We start from the raw sequence: 23953 nt of genomic DNA, 5'->3' as shown, positions 1-23953 counted from the left end.
AATCCAAACACAAGCATTCACAAGTAGGCATTGCTTTCGTAGCAAGAAAAATCTGATTTTACTTAAAGGCAGCTCATGGGAGGTACAAAGGAGTGAACTGTAATCAAGCCATAATGAGGGTGCAGAGGGCAGGTTCCTCCCGAGTAAACAAACCCTGTAACCAGCTTTCAAGTCATCAGGAGCCCACCCATACCTCCCAGGAGCAGCAGCTGCTCTGGTGGAGCACTGCAAATCTCCGACAGAGACCTTCAGCACAGAATGTCTTTTTTAAAAACAGGAAGTACCTTCCCTGACCTTTACCAGACAAGTCAAAGGGTGGTCCAGCAGAGGCAAGCTTGGGCCCAGCCTCACCAGAACCATTGCTTGGGGATGGGGAAGGGGAGAAGAGTACCAACAATTCTCAGTGTCAGTATTGAACCCACAACCATCAGAAACCAGAGAGACTTTTTTTTTCCCTCCCCATTAGGTATGCTCTTAAGTCCCAGCCTCATACTTTTAACACATACGCTGGTTATAAACATCCTGATTAAAGCCCAACTTGGATGGTTACCTTGTTTCTACTCAAAATCTGACCTTCAGCACAGACCAGAAGAGTCAAGGTATTCTGTCTCCTGCAAGCGCAACATAGAAGCACACATCTTGGTCATATCTCCCAGCCTTACCTGGATGTTTTGTTTACCCTTAGAATACCTCAAATGTCATTTAAATATGCACATTTGGCCACCTGAAACATTCCCTAGAAGGAATTTTCCCTTAAGAAACATTACCTTGCAAGCATGTTTTGCACAAAAGAAAGGACTATCTAATTAGTGAATGGTAACTCTATAATTGGTAGTACAAAGGGCTTCACCGAAACCCAGTTCAGTGGTTCACAGGATTTCACACAGGCACAGAATTGGGTACAAACTACCTTTCAGACACCTGTAAATCTTTCTGGAAAGACTTTACTAAAGTAAAATGCAAGATAGCAGCTAGTTTTTCCTGGTGTGGCTTCTGAAACTGGACAGAAACAACACTGTGTGAAATCACATCCCAAGTCAAGACAAACACTGCATCTAAGAGTCAATATTTATTTGATTAATAACTTACAAAATTTAACAGATTTAATTTATGTAAGGAGAGCTAATTTATTAAACATTTTACAGATTTTTTTTTTTGTTCACAATGTAATACATCAAGATCTCGACAGTATTAAAATAATACTTGGCACAGTTATAAATAAAGAATATACAAAAAAATCCATAGCTTAAAATGTAGCGATGCTGTTTTACACATTAATTAAAAAAAATCTGGTGGACATCAAAGAATACAGAAACCTGCAAAGAAACAGCACATGTTTAGGGCCAAGACAAAATTCCCATTTATTCTACCTATGCCAGATTAAGTTAGTCTGATCTGCTGTTGGTCTGGATCAGCTTTGTTAAGTTTCAGAAGCAATGCAGTTTTGGTTCAACAAGTAATTTGTAAGTTTGATAACTTGACAGAAAAATGCTGCATAGTTGGCTCCCCCCTGCGTGATTTTATGATTTTACATCAAACAATTCAGTGTTACTCAAGACAAGTTACATTTTGCACTGGAAACTTCATACATCCCAAATCCATATACGCAAATTAATTTTCACAACTACCTACTATTACCCAAATTCTGCAGGCCTTGACAGAACTGTCACCAGAGAGCTATTAACAAGTAAATAGTGCAGAACTCACTACATACTACCAAAGATCACCTCTTCTTTTGCAAACATTTTTGACATGGACTGCGTGACAATTCATGGCAGTTAATGCTACTGGGCAACTAAACCCAAAACTTGTATCACATACTGAACTGCTCTCCTGGTGCTAGGCGATGCTTAATAAAGTGTATCAAACTTCAAGTCAACTGACCCCCAGCAAAAATGTGGGAAAAAAAAAAAAAAGAACAAATATGCAGGACATTACTGGTGATTAAAATAAACATTGTAAATTCTTCATGCTTTTTTCTGATTAGAAAAAAATAGGAATAACTGATATTAACTGTTTTCACTGAAAGAGAACGTGTCTTCATTAGGATTACAAATTTTGTCTGACAAAAATAGTAAAAGCTTCTTGCCACCCCTACACCCAAACTTCTCCCATTAAAACTGTGTCCAAGACGATGTTGACTTTTCCAGTATTAAACATTCAAGTACTCTAAAGCTGCACTTCTGTAAATCCTGATATCTGGTACTTGCAAACTAAGTGTGTGTCTTGAGATCAATGAACAACTACAGAAAAAATGTTTACTTGCAAATACTGAACATCAACTATTTACAGTTTCACTGCTCCTCTTACTAAGGCAAGGGCCGGGAATACCACTAGATTGCTTTATTACCAGTAATCTGCATATTACAGAAAACGCTAATTTTGCCAAGCATCAAACATGCAGTGAATTTGCAGGGCATAATGCCTATTAACAGCAATATTGAACATCACTAAAAGCTCATTAGATATCTTCCTACACTTTTTTTTGGTTGAATAAAATGAAAATGAGCAGCTTTGAATACACTAAACACACTCACAGAGAGAAAACTATTTGATAAATTATTTATATACAGATACACATTCTTTACACTAGTCTCAGACATCTGCTTTCAGGTCCCTCCCCAAACTCCCCTCACAGGTTTCTCGAACCACTGGGTTGCTACAGCACTTAGAAGAGAACTAACCTGATTCTCAGTCTCTCTGTAAACAATAGTTAAGGAAGCAGTGAACAATTCACTATGAGTTTATGAAAACACCATAACAAAAAATCAGTGCATCACATTCAAGAAAAGCCCCTTTGGAATGCAATTTCAGGTCATTCCTTACCTTCCAAACATATCTGTAGCATGAGAACTTAAAAAACCAGAAATTAAGGGTGATTTCCACGTGCCAGTACACCATCATCTTCAGAAGTTGCGTTACATTTTCTGTGTGTGCGTGCTATCATGGGGATTTTAAATTATTTGTTTTACAGATTGGTTTCCATTATTTTACATCCAAGCAAAGTAAATATTTCAGACAACATTGGGTTTTACTTCTGCAGTTGCATTCAATTTAAAACTATCTTGTCTTTTTATAACTGAGACATTTGCTTTCACATCTGTGGTTTCCCCCATGCAATTTCTCTTCCAACAGTTCTCCAATTACACTACGCTGTACTGTATGAGGACCAAACCTAATATTAAAACAATGCTAGTTTGTAAGTTGCTTATATTAATTACTTCAAAGTAAATGAATTTTTTTCCCCTTTCTTCCTGAACATTATATGCTGTGATTAAGTTTTACAGGTGTATCATGCATTTAAACAGGGCTTTAATTTTGACAGAAGAGCTTTCCTTATTTTTGTGATTGTTTATTTCAGACTATATGGTCTCAGAACAGGGTTACTACAAGTATTTAGTTGTACCACTAACTGGTGGCAAAAACAATCACCATAAAATGTGGGCAAGGTATTTTTTCTCAACATTATCTGACATGCCCTACTGCTAAAACTTAACATGTTACAGGGGATTCCCACCACATGATGTAACAGTACTGAAAAGCACATTTTTCAATGTACGTAATACTACAGAAAATCTGTATTAAAAAAAATCACATTACAGGGACTACAACATAGCAATCAGTGAACTCTGCATCATGAAATTTAGTTTTATACTCTATATTCTTGTTTCAGTGGAATTATATTGGGAAATAAGTTTTTCTGCTTAGCACAACATAACTACTTATGTCAATACTTCAGTAACCTCATGCTCCATTGTGAAAGACCTTAAATAAAAAACCCAGCAACAAATACTGTGAATATGCTGTCGCAAATAATTCTCATGTTAAGAACTGTTAAAATCCCTTTTTGATCTTCCTCCTCTTCCTTATCAGGTTTGGCAGTTTATTCTGTCCATTTTTACTTTTGTTAATAAAATTCTGATGAAGAGAAGGTACCTTATGATTCATCATCAGCCCTACACATAGCATGCTACTCTTCAAGGGATGCGGATTCGAGAGAGAGAGAAAATTTTTCAGGCACCACTCAGATATGATATGCTCACAGGATGAAGGTGGTGCTACACTAGCTGGTAGCCTGATCCTGAAGTTTGATCATATTCTATTGTATACTGCCTTGTCCAGTCCACGATAACAGGCCGAAAAAGACCACAGCATCTGAATTCAAAGAAGTCTATAACGTTCCTTATACATCCATGGCTAAAAACAAACCAAAACCACATGTTAGTAAGCAGTATCACAGCTGATCTAACAAAGTACAACATTTTTCGTCTACCCACAAATCCGATTCTTCACCCTTTAAGTTCCTCACTGTAGAAAACCAATTCAGTTAGGAATTATCTTAGTGCTTGTTGATGAGCAAGTTCTGAAATAAAAGTAGTCACCAGACCTGGACACAAACAAGACGCTAACTTTTTCTCTACTACCTACAAAACCATATGGAGAAACGTAACATGTTATTGGCGATGCACCATCATGTAGCGTAGCATGGCAATTCAGATCCCTTTCTAAGGGGTAAGCTGCATTGTATGGATGGATGCAAGGCAAAACAGCATGCCCTGGATGTCTTCCTAGAATAATTTCCATTTTTATTAATATCTATTTCTGCCACACGTACCAATCCACCAGCTGCAAGTCTAAGATCAATTAAGTCCCTAGGCAACACAAATTAAGAAAGCATTATCTGAATTAAATGAACTACTCAAGTGCTTTCCGCTGCTGAATCAATTAATTGTCAAATATTTAAGATACCTACATCAAAATTCCAACATGTTGGGTTTTTTAAACTTAATTACACATGGGCTGGATAGATCATGGTTTTCTGGAAGAGAAATTCCTGTTATGACCTGCAAGAGCCAGTCTAAGCAACCACTTGATGTCAATTCTTCATCTGACATGCGATGCCAAGCAGTTATTTATTATATTAAATATTTATTATATATATTATCTGGTGTTATTTTCAGGAGTCATTTTTATAACAGCAGCTTCTTCAGTGAAAATAGTTTGTGAATGTGACTTTAGTTTGGAGATCAAACCAGTGGGGTTTTCCTATCTCACGCACCACCCTGTGTTCTTCAGGCAAAATGATTATCTGGTTTTCTTACAACTCTAATCTGTAGGAAGACTGCAACTATACAGAGATGCTTATCTGCTTCTTACCAGAAGTTTTGTAAGGAGAGATACTAAAAAAAAAAATCACACAAACTCCTAGCACAAAAACCAAACTGCAACAATAACACCGATCTTCTGTGTGCCACCTGAAAGAACAGCAGCCCCCAGAGGAGACGCCGCATACACAGCAGGATTGAGACATGCCTCTGTCCTTTCACTGCTCCTTTTGTAACGTGCCCATAACCCACCAACATACCAGCCTCATGCCTTCATTTATTTCCCGCTTTGGCTCCACAAGCTGCTCCGTGCTGCCGTATTCTCATCCCAGTGCTGTTTCACCCCCAAGCACCCCTCTTTCAGCTTGCACCCTCGTTACTACAGAAACCAGAATGCCAAGCTACCCTTCACATACTGATAACCAAAAGCCCATGCCTCACCCATGCAACACCCACTTCAGTTCCTGGGGCTGCCTGCTCCCTTCCCCACAAACAGTTTTGCCCATGCCCTTCGTCCCGAGCAGGAAGGAAGTGCTGCCTCTTTTCTCTCGGTAAAGAGAGCAACTGGACAATGCAAATTCAACAGCACATTAAATATTAATCAGGAGAAAGTGCCTGGTGTGGAAGTGAAGATCCAGGACCACATCGACATCATGCAATAAGCAACCACCTCTGCTTTGGGCATCTGATTTATAAAGAGGATATTTATTTCCCCATAAACACTACAGCAAAATATGACCACTGCTGGAAAGCATTCTTTTCTATGTTTATGCATCCCTGTCTACAGTCACTACAAAACATTTATCACTTCCTTTAACTGGACAGAATGTGTTACTGTAAAAATAGCTGACAGATCCAGCATTCCAAGTACTGAAAATACTCTGAAAGTATTTAGCTATGTTCTATTTCAACAAGCTGCACCATTCAGATGTATGCAAGGCTACAAAAATAAGAAATATGTTTACACTTTAAAACTTACTTGAATGGGCTTTCAATAGATGTGGTTGTAACTTTAAAGTGCTTGTATCTTCTTGCATTCATTCTTTCATTTGTTGTGATACCCAAGCAAGATATCTGAAGACAGAAAAAGAGTAAGCAATTCAGCACATGTAAAAGACATGCAAACAAGTCCTGCATGAGCCAGACCAAAACAAGCCCTAGCATGAGGATCAAATGTATTGTTTAATACTCCTTCTTTTGAAGAAAGAATTTTTGTCTGGGGAAATTACCAGATCCCAACATAAAACACCATGCAACAGGTGTACCAGACTGTGCAAAGAGTTTAATTTTGAAAGTGATCAGAAATAAATCATGATCACTGAATAAACTGTGACTTCTTGGTTCGTAAGAAAGAGATGCCTTTACTACATTGTCAGCTGAAGTGTACTGTAAAAAAAGATTCCAGAGTTACTTTATACAGCATTTGAATGACTTTGGTTTCCTCCTGACACTGGTTACAGCTCCAGTAATACATTTTTTCCCATTTATAAATTTGTTGCAGTAACATAACTTTTCTGTCTGCAAGACAAAAAGATGACCAGAAAAAAAATGGGGTTTTTGTTGTTGTTGTTTTTTCCCTTTTTACAGAACCATTTGGCCCAAAGATTATTTTCTGTAACAGCTTTCCAGCTATGTTAGCCTAAAAGAGTATCTTAAGCAAAACTGGAGTTTACTGTAACGTGATGTAATTGGAAACAAAAAATGTGAGAAGTCCCTTAGCGACCTTGTACTACAGGAAGACAAAATCTTGTAATTCCTAGTGAAATATAAAAAGTCAACTCTGCCACATGCTACAAAAGCAACATTTTAAAAGTTAAGTTTGGGCTGGCTTGCCTCATTTAGATGTACTTAATAGACATGAAACTTCACTAGGATATGTATATAAATGGACTCTCAGTGGCCAACTTCTGAAGTAGGAAATACAGGTTTTTAATTGTTTTTCTAAGATAGTAGTTAGTGTTTTGACAATAACTCTGACCAGTTCAATAACAAGTCCAAACTTTATGATGGAGAGGAAAAGTAAAAGCAGTAAGAGCAGGGGCTACGCAGTTGCAAAATAATCTCTATCAATTTCATTATTATAGCAAGCTCCAAAGATACTTGCCCAGAACAATCCTCAGTTTTCTATGCATAAAACTCTTGAGAAATTTAGTAATATGACTGTGTGTTTGGTTTTCATTTTTCAAGGATGATTATAAAGAACTCAAATGCTAGGATTATTTTGCTTAATTACACTAACAATACAAAATACTATGAGACGTATTTTTCCAAGTGGCATAGTTCAAAGATTAACAGGAATCCTCAATGGGGAATTTAATGGACAATGATACAAGTATGATGGAAGGCTCTCTGGAAAGTTACATGCTTATTCTGCTGAAGTCTGGTGGGTTAGACTGCTTTGACAGCCACCTGAAATACATGTAGTTACCTCTGCTCATTTGTCTTGGGCAGGAAAGACCTCTAAAAGAACGAACAGCTCTCACTGATGCATAGAAGATTTTGAAGTTGATGTATGTTGTAAATTATGAATATTGTAGAGAAAGGAGGAAAAACTTAAATTTCCTGAAAAGTTTTACCTAAACCTTAGAGGATTATTTTTATTTCCAGGATCTCTGGAAAGATTAAATCAGTAAGTCTCATGGTTCATTAATGACAAGTCATACTAAAAGACTTTCAAGTCATACTTGAAAGCTTTCAGTATGACTTTTCTTTCCTTAAAGAGGATAATGAAAAACTTGGGTTTTGTCAAATTACACTACAGTGATGTGACCTCAGATCACACTGAATCAGTGTAAGAAATTACTGCATCCCCTTTGAAGTCACCACCCTCCTTCTGCTAATGTCATACTGCATTATCCTAAGTTTGACCCACACATCTCATCTTTTATTAGTCTTCATTGCCCTTCCCTGAGAACGGAAAGCAGGAAGTAGGCATTTCAGCCTCTTGGGGGAAAAAAAAGTGCAAGTGAATGAGAAGCGAACAATGCCTATATCCACAGACAACAGATGCCTGCCTCCTCCAGCGTGGCTGAGACACACTTGGTCTTGCATAATGAACATTAAAATTTAAATGACAGAACTATGTGATATTCTTATGTCGCTCCCAAGACTCAGCATTACAAATGAAGTGCTCTTCCATACCTGATACATCTGACACATGAGTAATACAGCCACCCACATGAAGTGAAAAACACTGTTTAGAAACATCCAAAACATCCACGGAGAACAAGTAGCAATCTGTGTAATATAGGTCCAAAATCCATCCTTTGCGTAACTTGTCTCACAATGGAAACCCCAGTCTACAGAAAAAAACCAAAGTGTCAAAAACAATATAAAAGATTTAAGATATGTTTACTGTACATCAACATGATGCCCACATTAGAATGTACTAAATTAAATAAGAAAATGACAATGTGCCAAAATAGTTTTACATGCTCTCTTTTCCTTTCCCAGTGCCATAAATATATAACATATGCACACACTTGGCTGTGATAAAGAAAAAAATTTAGGACAAAACCCTATCATCTTCTAACTTAAAATATCCAATACAGTAAATTATTCATACACAGTTCAATTCCAGCATAAAAATACCCAAAATTCTGATACGGCAGAAATCGGTAAAAATCCATACAAGGAGATAAAGTACTTATAAACAATTTTAAAAAAGCCAAAAAAACACATTTACTCACAAGAGATACATCCATAAATCATCCAGCAGATCATAAAAAGCAGGAAGAACAGGTATCCCATAAAATAGCGATGGTTCCCTGCTCCTAAATTTGCACAACATCAGGGATCAAATTACTACACTTTCGTAAGAAAGACAACACTACATCAGAAAGTTTAATTGCTCGCTTAGAAGTACTGCTTATTATTGTGTACAGAAACATCACTCTCCAATACTAAGCCAATGTTATTTCAAGACAGTGAAATTAGCTAGTTTACTTATGATTTCTTCTTAGACAACAATGTCTTATTTTCTTCAATTTCTGTCACATTACAGCTGCAGTTCACACAAATGCATTTCATCTGTAACCTCTTTCATGAGCTAATAAAATGGATAGACAGTATTTAGGACAATGCTGGTGACAGCTGCAGCAGCGCCCTGAACTGCCAAGAATCACACATCAAAAAATATTTTTAAAATTCCATTTAAAAAAATCAGACTACAGAGTTCACTTTCTTAAAAGAAATAGAAATACGAATAAATATACAATCTCCCTTGATAATAAGCAAACTCAAGAAGCTAGCTGAAAATAAAATATCTAACAGAACTTGTAAACCAAACACATGTAACTGAACAGATGAGGCCTAACAACCTGGCTAAAATAATGAATGAGATAAAAAACATTCTACTTAAACCAGAATTTAAATGCAAGAAAATTCAGTTACTAAAAGACTGATTTATTTTTAACATTAACAGAGCTAAAAAGATGCCTCTTATGTGAGTACGTCATAATTCTGAACTACTCAGCTTCCTTCTGTTTGTAAAATATGTCCACTGTTGCAACCTTCCAAGAGCTCTAGGCTGTAAACTAAACCCACAGAGATGATAATGGGCTACAAAAGATTTGGCTGTCATCATCTACCAGCACAGCATTTACTCCTTCATTATGTCAAATGTTTTGCCTGCTAAAACAAGAGCATCCTCTGGAGGCAGAAAATAAAGTGCTTTCAGCAAGTGAACTGAAAGACTATATAAATAAGAGATGAGGAAAAATACACATACAACACAAGCTAGACTAAACACAAGACATTTCCCTGAAAATCAAACAAGTTCCTGCAGACATAAAATATGTTTTAACATTGCCTTCAATCACCTAACAGCATATGAGAAACAGTGCTGGGAATGTCCCTAAGGTATCACTTTCATTTCCAGTCTATACTTCAAAACTGTTACGTTTGAGAAAAGATATTTTTGTAAAAAACTGAAGTTAAACGGTGTCCTAGGGGTCCATCTGAGAGGCACATGATGAGATGCTACTTTCAGCAGCATCTTCAGTGATACTGAACAAAACTCTAGAGGAAATCCATCTGTATTTGGTAAAAACATACATATAGCATTCAAAACCATAAATCCATAAATGAGAGGGGTACAATCTTAGTCATAGTTAGAAAAAAGACTTTGAGAAAGGAAAGTGGAGAAACTGCCTTTCTTCTGTGTATTAAATAAGATCTGGCAAAACTCAGCACCATTCTCTACAGTTTCACCCTGGACTGGCAGGAACACAGTTATTCTCCACAGTTTAAACAATGCTGTAAGAATTGTTGCTGATTTATTTTATATGGTTGTGCTTATATTATACACAGGTAATAACATATAATAAAGATCACTGATTTTTTACTGATGGAGTTATATTGCATGATTTTGATGGTCTGTTTATTTCTTAATTTTCCTACTTTCAGCTCCTTGGAGAAGAATCTTTACTGGGGGGGAAACAGGATCATTATTCTAAACTGTAAACAAATTTCTCACATACACAAGACCTACCTTCTGCATCACTGCTATCAGAACAATAATTCAGTACAATGTCAGCATAACCCACATGACACAATGGTTTAAGATTTGGCTTTAACTCCTTCCATACTGTTACTTCTGTTGCAAGCCTGCAGTTTGTGTTTGAAATGTAACTACAAGTTTAACAAAATCTGTTGGTTTTCATTTTCAAACAACCAACTTTAAGAAACAATGCTATTTTGATACTCCATTAAAAGGGTAAGTAGAATCACTTTTGGAGACTTGCTCACTGTAATTATAAATAAAATCTTGTGGGTAGGATGAAAATAATTTGCCCAATTGTCAATTTATTTTCCAAATAGCTGCACTTCTTATCAACCTCTTCAGAATGGTGAAAATATTCTCTCTCAATGTCTTTATGTGCCAAGATTTATCTCCAAAGGATTTATTTTAGAGTGTCTGTACACGCTCTTACAATATTTCTCAGTCCTATCTTTAGTAAAATTTCTATCCTTCAAACACATTCAGAGGAAGACTACATAAAACATTTCCAAATTCCACCTTTTCAGAAAGGCTCAATTCATGTTTCCCTTTTTGGCAAACATGCCATGAATGCTGTTTTAAGAATGGATTCTATTTTGTGATCCTATAATCAAGAGTCACCACGTACCAATCTGAGAGAAACAGAGAAGCCGTATAAGGTCATTTAGACCATCACTCCCTCCAGTTCAGGGCTGTTCTCATAATGTGATTTCTAATGCTTTTTTCCCAGCATACTTTCAAGCGTCCGAATGTTTACTTTTATGTCCAGTTATCCCAATCCGTACAAGACCACTAGTGGACAGATTTTGCTTTTCCATCACCATTGTTTTTTAAAAAAACATTTCCTCCACATAACTTAATCCCATTACTTGTATACTCTCCTATTACATGCAAACTAAAGTCTTTCCTCCCCCTTCTGCTCTTTATGCTTTTCCAGTTACTGATTAAAATGCTGTATCTTTTTGTCCCATTGACAAGTACTCCTCAGCACTCTTGCAAAACAAACTGTCACTAAACACTCTCCAAAACCTCAGAGTCTATGGCCCCCTGCTTGTGTTAACTAAAAGTCTTAGTTCTTCATTGTAGAATGTCTAAAATACTAATCAAAAGTAGCTCAGGTAGTAACATCAGTAGGAAATACAAAATAGAAAGGAGTGATATAAGTCCATCTCAGGCTTCAGTGATCTTCTATTACAATTCAAATGCCAGCGCTGACTATTTTATTCTTGATCATAATACCAACCTACTATGACTATCCATTATTATATATATTTGGAAGAATGGCAACAAAGCATTTATTGGCTGTCAGCTGTCAATGAATCCAGGTCCTAATTCCTCCTCAACATTAAAGTTACCTCTGCTTGTGTCCTAAAAAAAATAACCCAGCGAAGCAAGATGCACTCAGTTTCTTAGCTGTGAAGTCTTCAGTGCTCCCTGCATAATAATGGCTTTTGAGTAAGTTTCTCAAGAAGTGTGACACGGAATAGTAGCATTTAGAGACCTTATTCCTGTTCTATACCCATTCCTTTCTTCATCACTGGGGAGAATAAATGACTACCTGGGGGGTCAAAAAGAGGCGAATACCTCAATAGGAAGTCCTTCTGTATCTAACTGCTATAATCATGACATTTTTGAATACATATACTTTCCCATTAAATTACTGAAAATTATTGGTAAAGAACAACATTTTTATCCTATGTACTGGATAAAAATCAGTTGTGGGATCAGTACATGCCTTTTCTGCAGACATTAAAAAGCAGTTTAGCTTTGCATCTTTTAATTACTAGAGTTTATGTTAATAAAAATGTATATATAGGAAACAATTAGACACAGAACAATTTTGAGGATGGGCATGTAACAGACAATACTAATGAGAATAATGCAGAGAACTGCACATAGAAAAAAGATCAAGCTCAAGACTGAAAATGTTTTCCCTCCTACCAAAAGTCCTCAACAGTTCTTCCTCAGACTTTGGCAGAAACTAAGTTACTTTTACTGTAAAACGAGAACAGACAGAAACCTGCACAATACCAGTTTCAGAAGTTCTTCCCTTCTTTATCTGTTAAGACATCATATTTTAGCAAATTACTCACCTACACAGTTACCCACCCACGGGCAGTGGTGATCGAACTTTGCTATACATCGATTGCATACACCACAGTGTTTGGACCTCACTGGCTTCCGTATCTGTAACCGTTATTAACATTTGTTTAGAAAAGCAAAAACCACTGACATTTTAAATAGGACACCTCCCCCTCCCCCCATTTAAATTGATTTTGCTATTGTTAACCCTTTAGAGAACTTCAAACATGATGCTAATTTGTAAAGCAATCTTAGCACAAACATCTATACAACTGCATTGAAATGACTTTCATGGTATGTTTGTTATACACAGGATTTTTTTCCCCTATACAAAGTTCTCCTGTCACCTCCAGCTATTGAGCTCTGTATAGCAACCAATTTCATTTCAGTCTTTTAACAATGAAAATGTGGAATGAGTGCGAGTTCTACATTTCTGTCAGTACCATTCATAACTGAGCTCTAACATAAACTCTTACAGCTTATTTTCTAAAGACAGGAATGTGACTCAACAAGTGGGACTCAGTGGAATGTAAAATGCTAAATTACTCCCAACAATTTTGTTTTAAAAGGTTATGTTTTGAAAGAAATATAAAACAGTAATAAAAAAAGAATGAATAACTAAGTATTCTGAGACATAAATGTATACAAACACACATAGTTTTTAAGGTGCCACATCTGTACATAGTTTTCCAGATTCAATTTTGGGAATATTAGCATCATTAATGTTCTACATAGGTCAAAGCATTGTAGTGTAACACTGACAACCTTGATAATTTTATAATTTTATATTTACTAGTTAACTTTCTAAAAAAGAAATAAAAAAGAAACGGCATTACATTTACTATGGTTACTTTTTTTTTCCTTAAGCAGTTGTTTTCTTTCAAATATTTTGTGGTGAAACTAAGTATTAACTAGTCCAAGAAAAATATTTGCTGGCAATTTGGCAAGCTTTATAAAAATTAAGATTCCATTTCCCCCGCCCACCCCCCCCATTACTGCCAAATTGAGAAATACACTTGATTTTTTAAAAAAATATTTTACTAGAAGCACCACATAAATTTACTGTGAGTTACAGAGGTAGTGGAATGTCATCTGTGATTTTCTTAACTTGTTAGATATATAATCAACCATCTTGGTAGATATACTGGATACTTGGATTTTGACACTAGCAAGTTATTTTCCACAGTAATCTTTTTTCCCCTCTTATTGCAGTTTTTTTGTGTACAGATATGTTATTTATTGAAGACACTGCTTAAAGTAAAGATTACAAATAAATCCTGCCCTTGAAATTGCGCTAAGGCAAAAAATGTGTTCAGTACAGGAACGTCTAATTTTGGCCTAGCATTAAGTCAGTGCTGCAATTGATTATAAAATACACTACCAAGCAGGTACTGCAGAATATACTGAGGTCCAGACTTCCTGTCTCTGCAAGCTCTACTATTGTCTGCAGGGGAAAAAAAAAAGAAAAAAAAAAAAAAGAAAAAAGAAGGAATTTAGAATTTTGCACATAAACAAATGGTGACAACCAATGTAATGGCTGCTTTTCAGATCTAGGGTTGCGAACTCTATTCATTTCAGGTACTTCCTACACACAGAAACAACTTAAATTCAGCTGAATGATTTTAAACCTACTTTATTAAACCAATATTTACATTTACTTCTAAATTAATTTTAGCTTATACTTATTCCTAATGTAGCTAGGTTTAATTAGAGAAAAGCAAGCTTATATTAATTTTGATACATACTTGACTTGGTCATCTGGAATTAAAAGAATTTTTTTTAGTTGCTTATTCCAAAGCTAAAGGCTAACTCTACATCAAACATTTTGAGAAAAATTATGAAAATATGAGAAAGCACTGCATTAAGGTAAGACACCTTTTATGTGTTTATACCCCTGAAAATAGATCATTTCACAATTTAGATAGCTGCAATGTAAGAAATCCAAAACATCCACTGACATATGCATCTGCCTGAAGAAGCTGCATTTTACAATTCCCATCCAGTTCTGCAAGGCTATTGTAACCACATTTAACTACTTAAGCAAGCAGATCAAATGAAGTGCGTATTTGTGCAATTTGCTGAATCCAAATCAAAGTACAGTTGCTAACTATTCTATTTAATTTAGTCCAGTTGAAGGAGGAGAATTTAGTCTGGAATTTACTTTGGCAAATTTGCAATAACAGAAAGGGAATTTGCAGAGTAAATCTGCACACTAACAACTCAATTGTAACCTACTGGAAAATACAAAAATAATTTAGGCTATTGCAACCACCCTTTTAAAAGGCTCATGTATTTTCATTCCTACATAAGGCTTTAATTTGAAGTAGTCTCATGTCGATCCACACAAGTGTTTTCACAAATGACCATGAAATAGAAGCTGAAAATTTACTTTTGGTGGGATGTGAGCTTCTAGGAAACATAACCCAAACCAACCAACCCAAATGATTCTACTGTTTGTTTAAATTTGTGTAAATTAAAAGCCTGGAAAGTTTTTATAAAATTAACTGTCACTTTTCCCGTAATGGGTTATTTGTTTCAGGCAAACCTCTGAAATGTCACATTTAAATTTTCACCCAACTGCTTTTTAAACTTTTTATCTTGAGAATTTAAGTTGCAATTTTATTTTCTTATTTAAAATGACTAAAATGCAACTTTGGACCAGTAAGACTTAAACAGATATTCCAAATGTAAAAAAAAAACAAAACAAACGAAACCTGGAAGATAAGACTCTACAACATTTTAGACCTTTTGTTATACAAAAACTTACTGAAATTTTACTGAATAGCAAACTACTCTGACCAACCAGTGGAAAGCTGGTGAAGAACAAGTTTCGCATATCTCATGTCTTTACCTTTTTCTTTTGTTCTTCCGTGGCTTTGATGATTCCTGGGTCAGATTTCCAGGATTTTCCAAAATTGTAGAAAAGTGCAATGCTATTAGCGAGGAATGGAAGATGTATAAAGAAAAAATTCAAATGTGTTTAAGGTCAAGGAATCTAAAGTTTAAAACCAAGTTTCCTCTTGAAAATATCCATTGATAATTCTGAAAAAAATTTAAATTAATTTTTACAAATGCCTTTAATTCACTGTCTTGTGAATTAACAAAATTCAGTGCTGCTGTAAGAACGCACTCAGTACTCAATATTTTCTACCGCTCAAACTTGAAAACTTCCTTTTAAAAATGCTGTTCTCCATGAGGCACTTATAAAGCACTTACCCTTCTAAAGATTGAATAATGATAGTTCAGTTTTTGTAATTATTTTCCCTCTGAAATAAATTAAATTCCATGAAATTTATCTTCTGAAAGTATTTCCTGTTTTCACAATAAACATTTCAGTGCCCTATTTATAGACAGACATTTGCCTCTGTCTTCAGTGGCTTGACATTCCCGTTAAGACCACAGAAAAGACTGTTTCTAGCCATAGAAGGAATTGTGCTGCAACGACCACTGTTGCACTGCAATCACGTCTCGAGACTACTAATCTCCAAGAAAGGTAGTCTGAAACCTGGTCCTATTATAAGGCAATACCCATATGTTACATCAATGAGTTATTTTTAACATACTAATACATCTAATACTTACAAAACCACAGGCATTAGTATTCTCTGGAAGTGTTTATAAAAATCAATTACCGTATAAAGTCAGAAAATAACCATTAGTTTCAAAATCCATTTCCTGTGTTGAATGACTTGCCATGGAATATGCCTAGTCTTACAACACCTGACATTTCTTCACAGAATTAAAACATTTCTTAGCAGTGATGTTGAAAAAACAAGTAATTCGGACATGCCTCTTCCACAAAAGGTGGAAAACTATTTATTCTGGTAAACCTACAAAAGCCATGACCAATTTGACTAAAGATACCTGTCAGCTGTCAGTCATAGCTGCAGGGAGATGCCACATTCAACAAAACTGTGGTAGCAGAAGCCTCTATAGCATTATCTGGGCAAAAAGGACACTTATGGCTCAGGCACAAATCACTGCACACCCACATTACACTATATTCTGAGTAACTTAGATGAATATTTCTCTCTACTTCAGTAGTCATTAGAAGTTTTACTACAATTAAAGTTTTATGTTGTGCATATACATTGCAAAAGCCTGCATGTAAGACTTAAAACCAAGCATCTGTACTGAACCGGCATATAACACTTTAAACACAACAAAAAAACCACTTTTTGCATGATTTGAAAAAAATCGGATTTTGAAATTAGAATAGATGCTCAAATTCATTCTACTATATATCTACCAGTATATTCTATTGTGTTTGACTATTCTTGGAAAAATGTTTATTGAAATCATTATGTAGTATTAAGAAAAAAATTTACATACATTTACATTGATATGGTACAGTTAGAACAAACATTAAACAAAACCCCCAGCATTTCTATAGAATAACAGTAAGGATCTCAAATCCTTCTGCACTGCTCTTGTGATGTGACAGAACCCCAAAATATGAATAATCACAAGTAAGGCCTCTTTTTGACTTCTGAAATGCTAACAAAGTCTCACTGTTTATGTGAAGCGTATCCCAAATAACTTTTCCTTTTCCTTCTGTTGAGGGGAGGAATTGGCTGTGAATTTTGAAGTAAAAAATACCGGCAAGTTACATTACAATTTTAATCATATACCTTCTACAGTAGAGTGCTAGTATTAACTGACTAAAGGCTAATTAATCTTTCCTCTAAGAAGCTGTTTCCAGCAAGTATAACAGGGGGAAAACCCCACCAGCTGTACTATAACCTAAATATTCAAGCTCTGACTTAAGTATTTATACAATCTAATTTCTTCCTACTTTTCTTCTAAAATTACCTGCTGCCAAGAATAATCTGGTTCAACTTATTTTTATAGCTAGAGAGATTCTATTTTCTTTATTAATACTACAAGCATCACTGGGGGTTTGGCTGCAACAGTGAAATTTTTTTTCATTAAACATACCTTAATCAGACATCTGTTACAAACAAAGGTACAAATGAAAAAAAATTATATGATCCATTCCTAATTACTAGACATCATGTCTGGACTGTTAAGAACAGAGGGGGAAAAACAATTTCTTATCCAGTAAAAGGGTTTTTATAACCTTGAAAGTATTGGAATTGTTTTTTTACTGACTAAAATTTGGACAATCCATGCAATAAAGAAGCTGTTCATTTTCTGAGCTTGCCCTTCCCCCATTTTACTCCATAATATACAGAGAGCATGAGACTCCCCACAGAGTCTAAGTTTTGCCTCTACTATGGTTGTGTCAGATAGTGTAAATGACAGTGTAAATGGTGGTGTATAAGGTACTTCTGTGCTGAAGATGGGAGATGTTGGGAGATTACATGAGAAAGCAGAGATGAGCAGTAACTATGTAAATGGATAAAGACAAAGTCAGCAGTATTTTTCATTAGTATCTTCAAAACACATTTATCAGAAGTTTTTGGCAAAACTGGGGAGAAGGGATGAAAACCAACCAGACTTTGAAGGAGAAAGGAAAGTTAGAATTGTCTTCCCAGGATATTTCTGGCATCTGATGTAAATAAAACAATTCGAACTGTGGCATTCATCTCACCTACCTTGTATCTACTCAGTATGCCTTCGTACACAACAAAGAAAAAAGCCACATCCAATCTATCTTCAGTAACAAGATCTTTAAATTAAGTCAGAGAAGCAGTGCTCTACAAGTGGCTATTTTTCTCTACTGGCTATTAAAAGAGCTTAAACAACTAACTTCAATGTGGATGTCCACACTAGACGTATCTAAAATTATCTTGAATTCCCCTCTGAAGTTTACTTCCAAAAAAATCATAGCAACTTGTATCACAGACATCTCTGAAAAATCCCCCATACGCAAGAAACCCTTGTAGGTTTGCATTAGCTACCAAGTAGGGAATTCCTACTGCAGAGAGAGTGCCTTATTTTGTCCTAACATCCACATTTCCAACTACACAAAGATAAATACATGACAATATTAAGGGCTGCAAAATGCATGATATAGCAGACATTCACATTCTGCCCTGTAACTAATTTGCTGCCTTTTATGAAGTTTCCCCAGTTTGTGAGAGACAAAGCAGAAACACCCATGCAGCACTTCCCACTTTTAGTACTAATCAATATCCTTTTATTATTAGAACAAGTACAACAGGCTGAAAATTATTCCACAAAACCACTTGCAACCAAAAAGACCATCTCATTTAAAAGAAAATTTAAACCAGACAAGCACCTCACAACCCACAAATGAGGTAAACGTGATTTTCATCCTGAACTGCAGCCTATTTAGAAGGGCACAAACACATGCACCTTCCTGCTATCACAGCCACATGTCATACAGGAGTCTGAAACCAAGCCAAAATGCACATTATATACCAAGATGCTCCCTTCCACTAACTAGAAATCCAGCAATAAATCCTCTTCTCCTAAAGTGAAAAACCTGCAGCCAGTGTAAGCTGTCGGAGATCAATACATGCTAATGAAGCTATCAATTCATAACTGCTGCACATTTGGATCCAAGAGTCCAGGTCAGTAACAGCAGATAGCTACGTGACAAGCCTCATTTGATTAGGCATTTATTAGACAAAAATCCATTTTTAATCAACTGAAGCTCTGCAAAAGCTCTCCACCTCCATTTTCTATCAAACACAAAATAATCCCTTAGTTTGCAAAAAAAAAAAAAAAAAAAAAAAAATTAATTCACTGACATCTCTGCCACCCTGGAATATTTTTTTTTTTTTTTTAATTTAGTAGAAGTATTTAGACATGGGAACAGCAGAAGCTCCAGATAGCTGGGTCTGGGGTTTGGATTTTTTGCGTCTTTGGCTCCTCTACAAACATGGCTGTTGGATTCTCTTTTTTTGCATACAAGGCTTTTTGCTGTTTTCCTTGAAGGTAACTTTGGTAATATAAATGGGATTTTTTGTTCTTAACTGCTTAACTGTACCAGTTGGCTTGTTGCAGTTTTAAACCACTTTTGTAAGCACTTTGTGAAAGCATGAAAATCAAGAATTCTCTTACATCCAGTTTTTAAAATGATCCCTAACTGCAAGTGTGCAGTGTTTTTCTTTCATCTAAAACCCATCAATACATGAAGTATATTTGAAAAAAGATAATCAACACAGTATTAGTCAATGATACATTATTTTTAAAATTATAAACCGGCTTTTATCATCTCATTATCTCAGCTTTGCAAGTAGTATCCCATACCAAAAAGCCTAATTAATGAAAACTGCACACCCCCATTTGCACTAAATGGAAGTGGTAGAACCAAAAAACCATACTGTAAGTATTTTGGGTTACAGCAGACCCTGACATCTTAGAAAACCAGAGCAGTATAAGAACCTTCCGACACAACAGGCACTGTTTGTTCAGCTGGAACTGAAAAGACTGCATGAGCAACTAAGGTATGAACTTGGCACATGTGCCCTGAACTTTTACAGGACACAAGAATGTTCTACCTCTAAATGCTAATGAAAAAGAATGAAATGTGAAATTCTAATTTCAAGTAATTGAAAGTGTGCTTTTAAATCTCCGCCCTCCCCCTTTAAAAATAAACCTAAATTAAAATACAGTGATATCGTGTGTAGTATTTTTGAGGTATTTCCCTCCTACTCTGCAAACAGCAGAAGATTAGAATACACCAACCGAACAGGACATAACTATCCTCAGTTATGGGCAAAATACAGTTAAAGAGAAGCAGCAAAACAGTGGCAGGGAGCATAGGACTATAGACTCATATATACACAGATCATAACCTCCTCACTCCCAGCAACAATAGGATTTCTATTTTAACAAATATACCAGACTCAGAAGCTGCTGAGAAAAACCTAACAGAATGAAAAAAATGTAGTATGCTAGATTCATTTAAACTGTTTTGAATTTACTTTCAAGATTGGCCTCGTAGAAGACACATCGTTAAGCCTTATAATTTATAGATATTTTTCACGTGACCACCCTGAAATTCAAGAAAATGCACTGCTGATCTTCATGTTTGTTTACTCTTCAGGATACATTGTTTCGAGTGCCCTTTCCTGTCTCATTAAAGATTAAACCCAGAAGACCAAATGATCTTCCAGACAACTTCAACATAGCTGCAAAAGAAGAAAATTCTTACCTAACACCTGAATATTACAAGTTACACTTGCAGCAGTTAAGACCTTTGTATTATTTTTAATATGAAGATCCAGTAAGGCAATTTGTGATTAAGGTTAGAAACTTTTTTCCTGAGCAAAAGATGGTCAGAATTTGTGAAAACTACCAGGAGAGATTTTATCACTTGACCGTTACAATACTCTGGTCTGCTGTAAGTAATCATATAAAGCTGTAAAAATACAACAATCCTTTCTCCAACCACAATGATGTGCTTCATGCTATAAAAATAGAGCAGGTATGTAATTTCTTTTTTCCAATAAAGCTACAGGGCAATTTTCCAGAAGTAGCAGAAAGAATTCGGAATCTTATTACAAAGACTTCCAATTAAAAATCATCAATTAAAGGAAGATAGCCTCAAGCGCTAAGTCTCTAAAACTTCTCGTCAAAGAACTGTGTCAGCTCTAACAAAAGCAATTAGTAACTGAAGTTTTTAGACTACTATTTCTGTGTGCAGAAAGACTGTTGTGAAGGTTTTGAGGCACCTACCTTAAACTACAGAAGCAGTACAGTATTTTATTGACATCCTGAAGTCAGATTTATTAGGATAGTGAATTGCCTATGGTTACTACTTCTAGTGGCCAATGAACATTATTCTGTGACCAAACGCACCCCCCCCCCCCCCCCAAACTTCAACTTATGTTAATCAGAACAGCTAACAGAAATAAAAACCTAAGCAAGTTGGTACAAATATGAAGAAAATACAATCTTCAGGATAAAAATCTATTTACCAGCCTTAAGGGACAGCTTTCCACATCAAGATAGAGGCCACCATCAAGCAGTGTTGGCTGTGCAGCCATTTTTAATATGGTGAAGGACTTTGATTTAAAGTTGCATATGTTCTTAGATTTGGTTCAAGCTGATTTTAATGTTAGCATTTTACAGTAGCTCAACATTTGCGACCCACGACATGCAGTAGCTTTAGCAAATATGAGTTTCTAAAGAAAACCTACAAGGTACGGAGAGCTAATATAAGTGAGATGGTGTAGTCACTGTAACTGCCTCAGAAACTTTTGTTTTACTATTTGCCAAAAGTCAGGTTTTCTTAACAAAAAGAACAGAAAAGCAACTTCAGTCTAGAGGCATAACGTATTTGACAGTTCTACTCTATTCCATAAAAACTGGAGAATATATATACACACACTTTTAACTACTGCTTTTCAAAATGTTTTTCATATTACTTTTCCGTATTCACTTCATAATCGCTTTCCTCATTCTGCAGTTACTAGTAAATTTAATTGAGTAAAACCACAGAAAATAAGTCCAGGCAGAGACTGGGAGTAGGATCACCGTGTCTACATAACTATTTCAAGACACACACATGCTAATATTGATCAAAATGTTTTTATTGTTTTTTTAACAGTGACTAGATTTTCATTTTTACTTTTTTTCAAATGTCAAATAGCAGTCATCTCCAGTCACACGGAACTGCTATTACTCACAGCAGCACTTCTGTAAATGCTGTCAGAATGGAAGCCAAAGGCAGCATGGAAGCAGGGTCTCCTTTCTGCTCTCAACCCAAAAACATGAAGTTCATTTAGCTAAGGCTGGAGCACATATTAACAAGATGATAAAAGGGTTGCACTGCTACTATCCTATTTCATGGTAATTCCTTTGAGGATGAAAAGAAAACCAGTTTCCAGAAAAGTCAAGCCAAGATCCATCATAAATATTAAGTTAACTTCAACTATTTACAACTATAAGAACTGTTTTAAACATTTAATAAAACACTAAATCTCTACTTTGTTTTCATGGTTATTGTAATTGCAATGCCAAAGGAAGTTGTTTAAAAATTTGAAACTATTTCCTTAAGGTGGGTAACTGACATTCTTCAGTGAAATCTGAATCAATTTCTACCCCTGTGAGTACAAAAAGATGATATCTAGACAGTCAAGACCATAAATAGATGGGTATACACTGAATCTCTAGAATCTACTGTTCTTAATGCATACATGTTCAAAGACTGAAAATACAGCTAACAAATGTATCTGAAGTTTGTATGGAATGGAATTTACAAAATTTTTACAAAGATTTACAAAAATACAAACTATAATGCTAATTCCACTGGAATTGATATGTACCATGAAATTACCTGCTGCTTTTCAGAAAAGCAATGTTTAAGAATGCAGTGAATTACACCTTGTCACCTTAGAGCCAGAATATATTTTATGGAGTTGCTTACATTTACCCCACTTAAGAAAATAGTAATGCACAGGAATTCTTCAGACTACTGTAAGCCGACTTTGAGGAAAATCATTCAGTTACTGAAGGGAAGCAATAGCATGCACATTTTAAAAGTGATAAAATAATCACCATCAACATAGAAAGCAATGTTTAATGGAGATTGCCATTTTAAAATTTTAGTTTGTTTTCTTACTCATATATGTAGGATATATCTAGGTATTACCACACACTGCTAACATGAAAAAATATTTTTTATTACTATACACACAAAGGATATCATTCCAAAACCAGAAGAACCATGTCACATACATCCAGAATTTCGTTGCCAAGTATATTCCAAGAGGCAATGCACTGTGCATGGAGTGATCAAAGAATGACCTGTAAAGCAGGAACAACGTCACATACATTTCAACTCACAAAAATGTAAATCCTGAACTGCTTCTGAAAAACGCTTGCCATTACGAAATATACTATATGGGATTCGCAAAATATGCCATAAAAACATTTCCTCACTGTTACCTTTCAAGTTCATGAGAAATTCCTGTTTTCAACCCATCCAGAAGAAGGGTCATGACTGAAAGTTATTTAAGTAAAATTTATACATTTGCTTTTGAAGTGTATTGCAAGAATCAGACAAGAAATGTAGAATGAGTAAGTACTCATGCTAAAACTACACTGTGAAAACAGTTAGAAGCCTGTGAGATTCCTAGCCTACATGGACAGTGGTTGCAAACCACATTTACTTATGAGATTTCAGGGCTAAAGGTATTTTGGAAACACATAAAATGAAAATTATCCATTAAAATTACTTCAGCAAGAAAAAAAAGCTTTAGAGACTTCGGTGTTATCAGCCTACATATTTGAAATATTTCAGCTTCTTGAAGCTTTTGATTCTGTTACAGCTGCTAATAAAACATCAGAAAAAAACCCAGATTAATTTATTTCCCATATCACTAGG

General features: G+C 35.5%; 1 protein-coding gene across 3 annotated transcripts in view; it reads right to left on the bottom strand.

Moving 5' to 3' along the window:
- Positions 1 to 271: 271 nt before the first annotated feature.
- Positions 272 to 23953, bottom strand: part of ZDHHC17 (zDHHC palmitoyltransferase 17) — a 72620-nt gene continuing 48938 nt past the window's right edge. The window contains exons 10-18 of one of the 3 annotated variants that reach the window (XR_013928969.1): positions 23273 to 23373; positions 15539 to 15663; positions 14069 to 14131; positions 12699 to 12792; positions 8795 to 8878; positions 8247 to 8404; positions 6085 to 6179; positions 2827 to 4197; positions 272 to 1316 (exon numbers count right to left, since the gene is read on the bottom strand). Coding sequence is in view for 2 of the 3 variants with exons in the window: in XM_080392532.1 (XP_080248658.1) it covers positions 4059 to 4197; positions 6085 to 6179; positions 8247 to 8404; positions 8795 to 8878; positions 12699 to 12792; positions 14069 to 14131; positions 15539 to 15663; positions 23273 to 23373 (859 nt within the window). In the remaining variant the exon portion in view is untranslated. Of the gene's footprint in view, positions 4198 to 6084; positions 6180 to 8246; positions 8405 to 8794; positions 8879 to 12698; positions 12793 to 14068; positions 14132 to 15538; positions 15664 to 23272; positions 23374 to 23953 lie in introns of all 3 variants that reach the window. The other 2 variants (XM_080392532.1, XM_080392533.1) reach the window with 2 other exon arrangements.

Source organism: Falco punctatus (assembly GCF_963210335.1).
Source record: "Falco punctatus genome assembly, chromosome: 6".
Taxonomy (NCBI): Eukaryota; Metazoa; Chordata; class Aves; order Falconiformes; family Falconidae; genus Falco; species Falco punctatus.
This window is presented reverse-complemented; position numbering and strand designations above follow the sequence as displayed.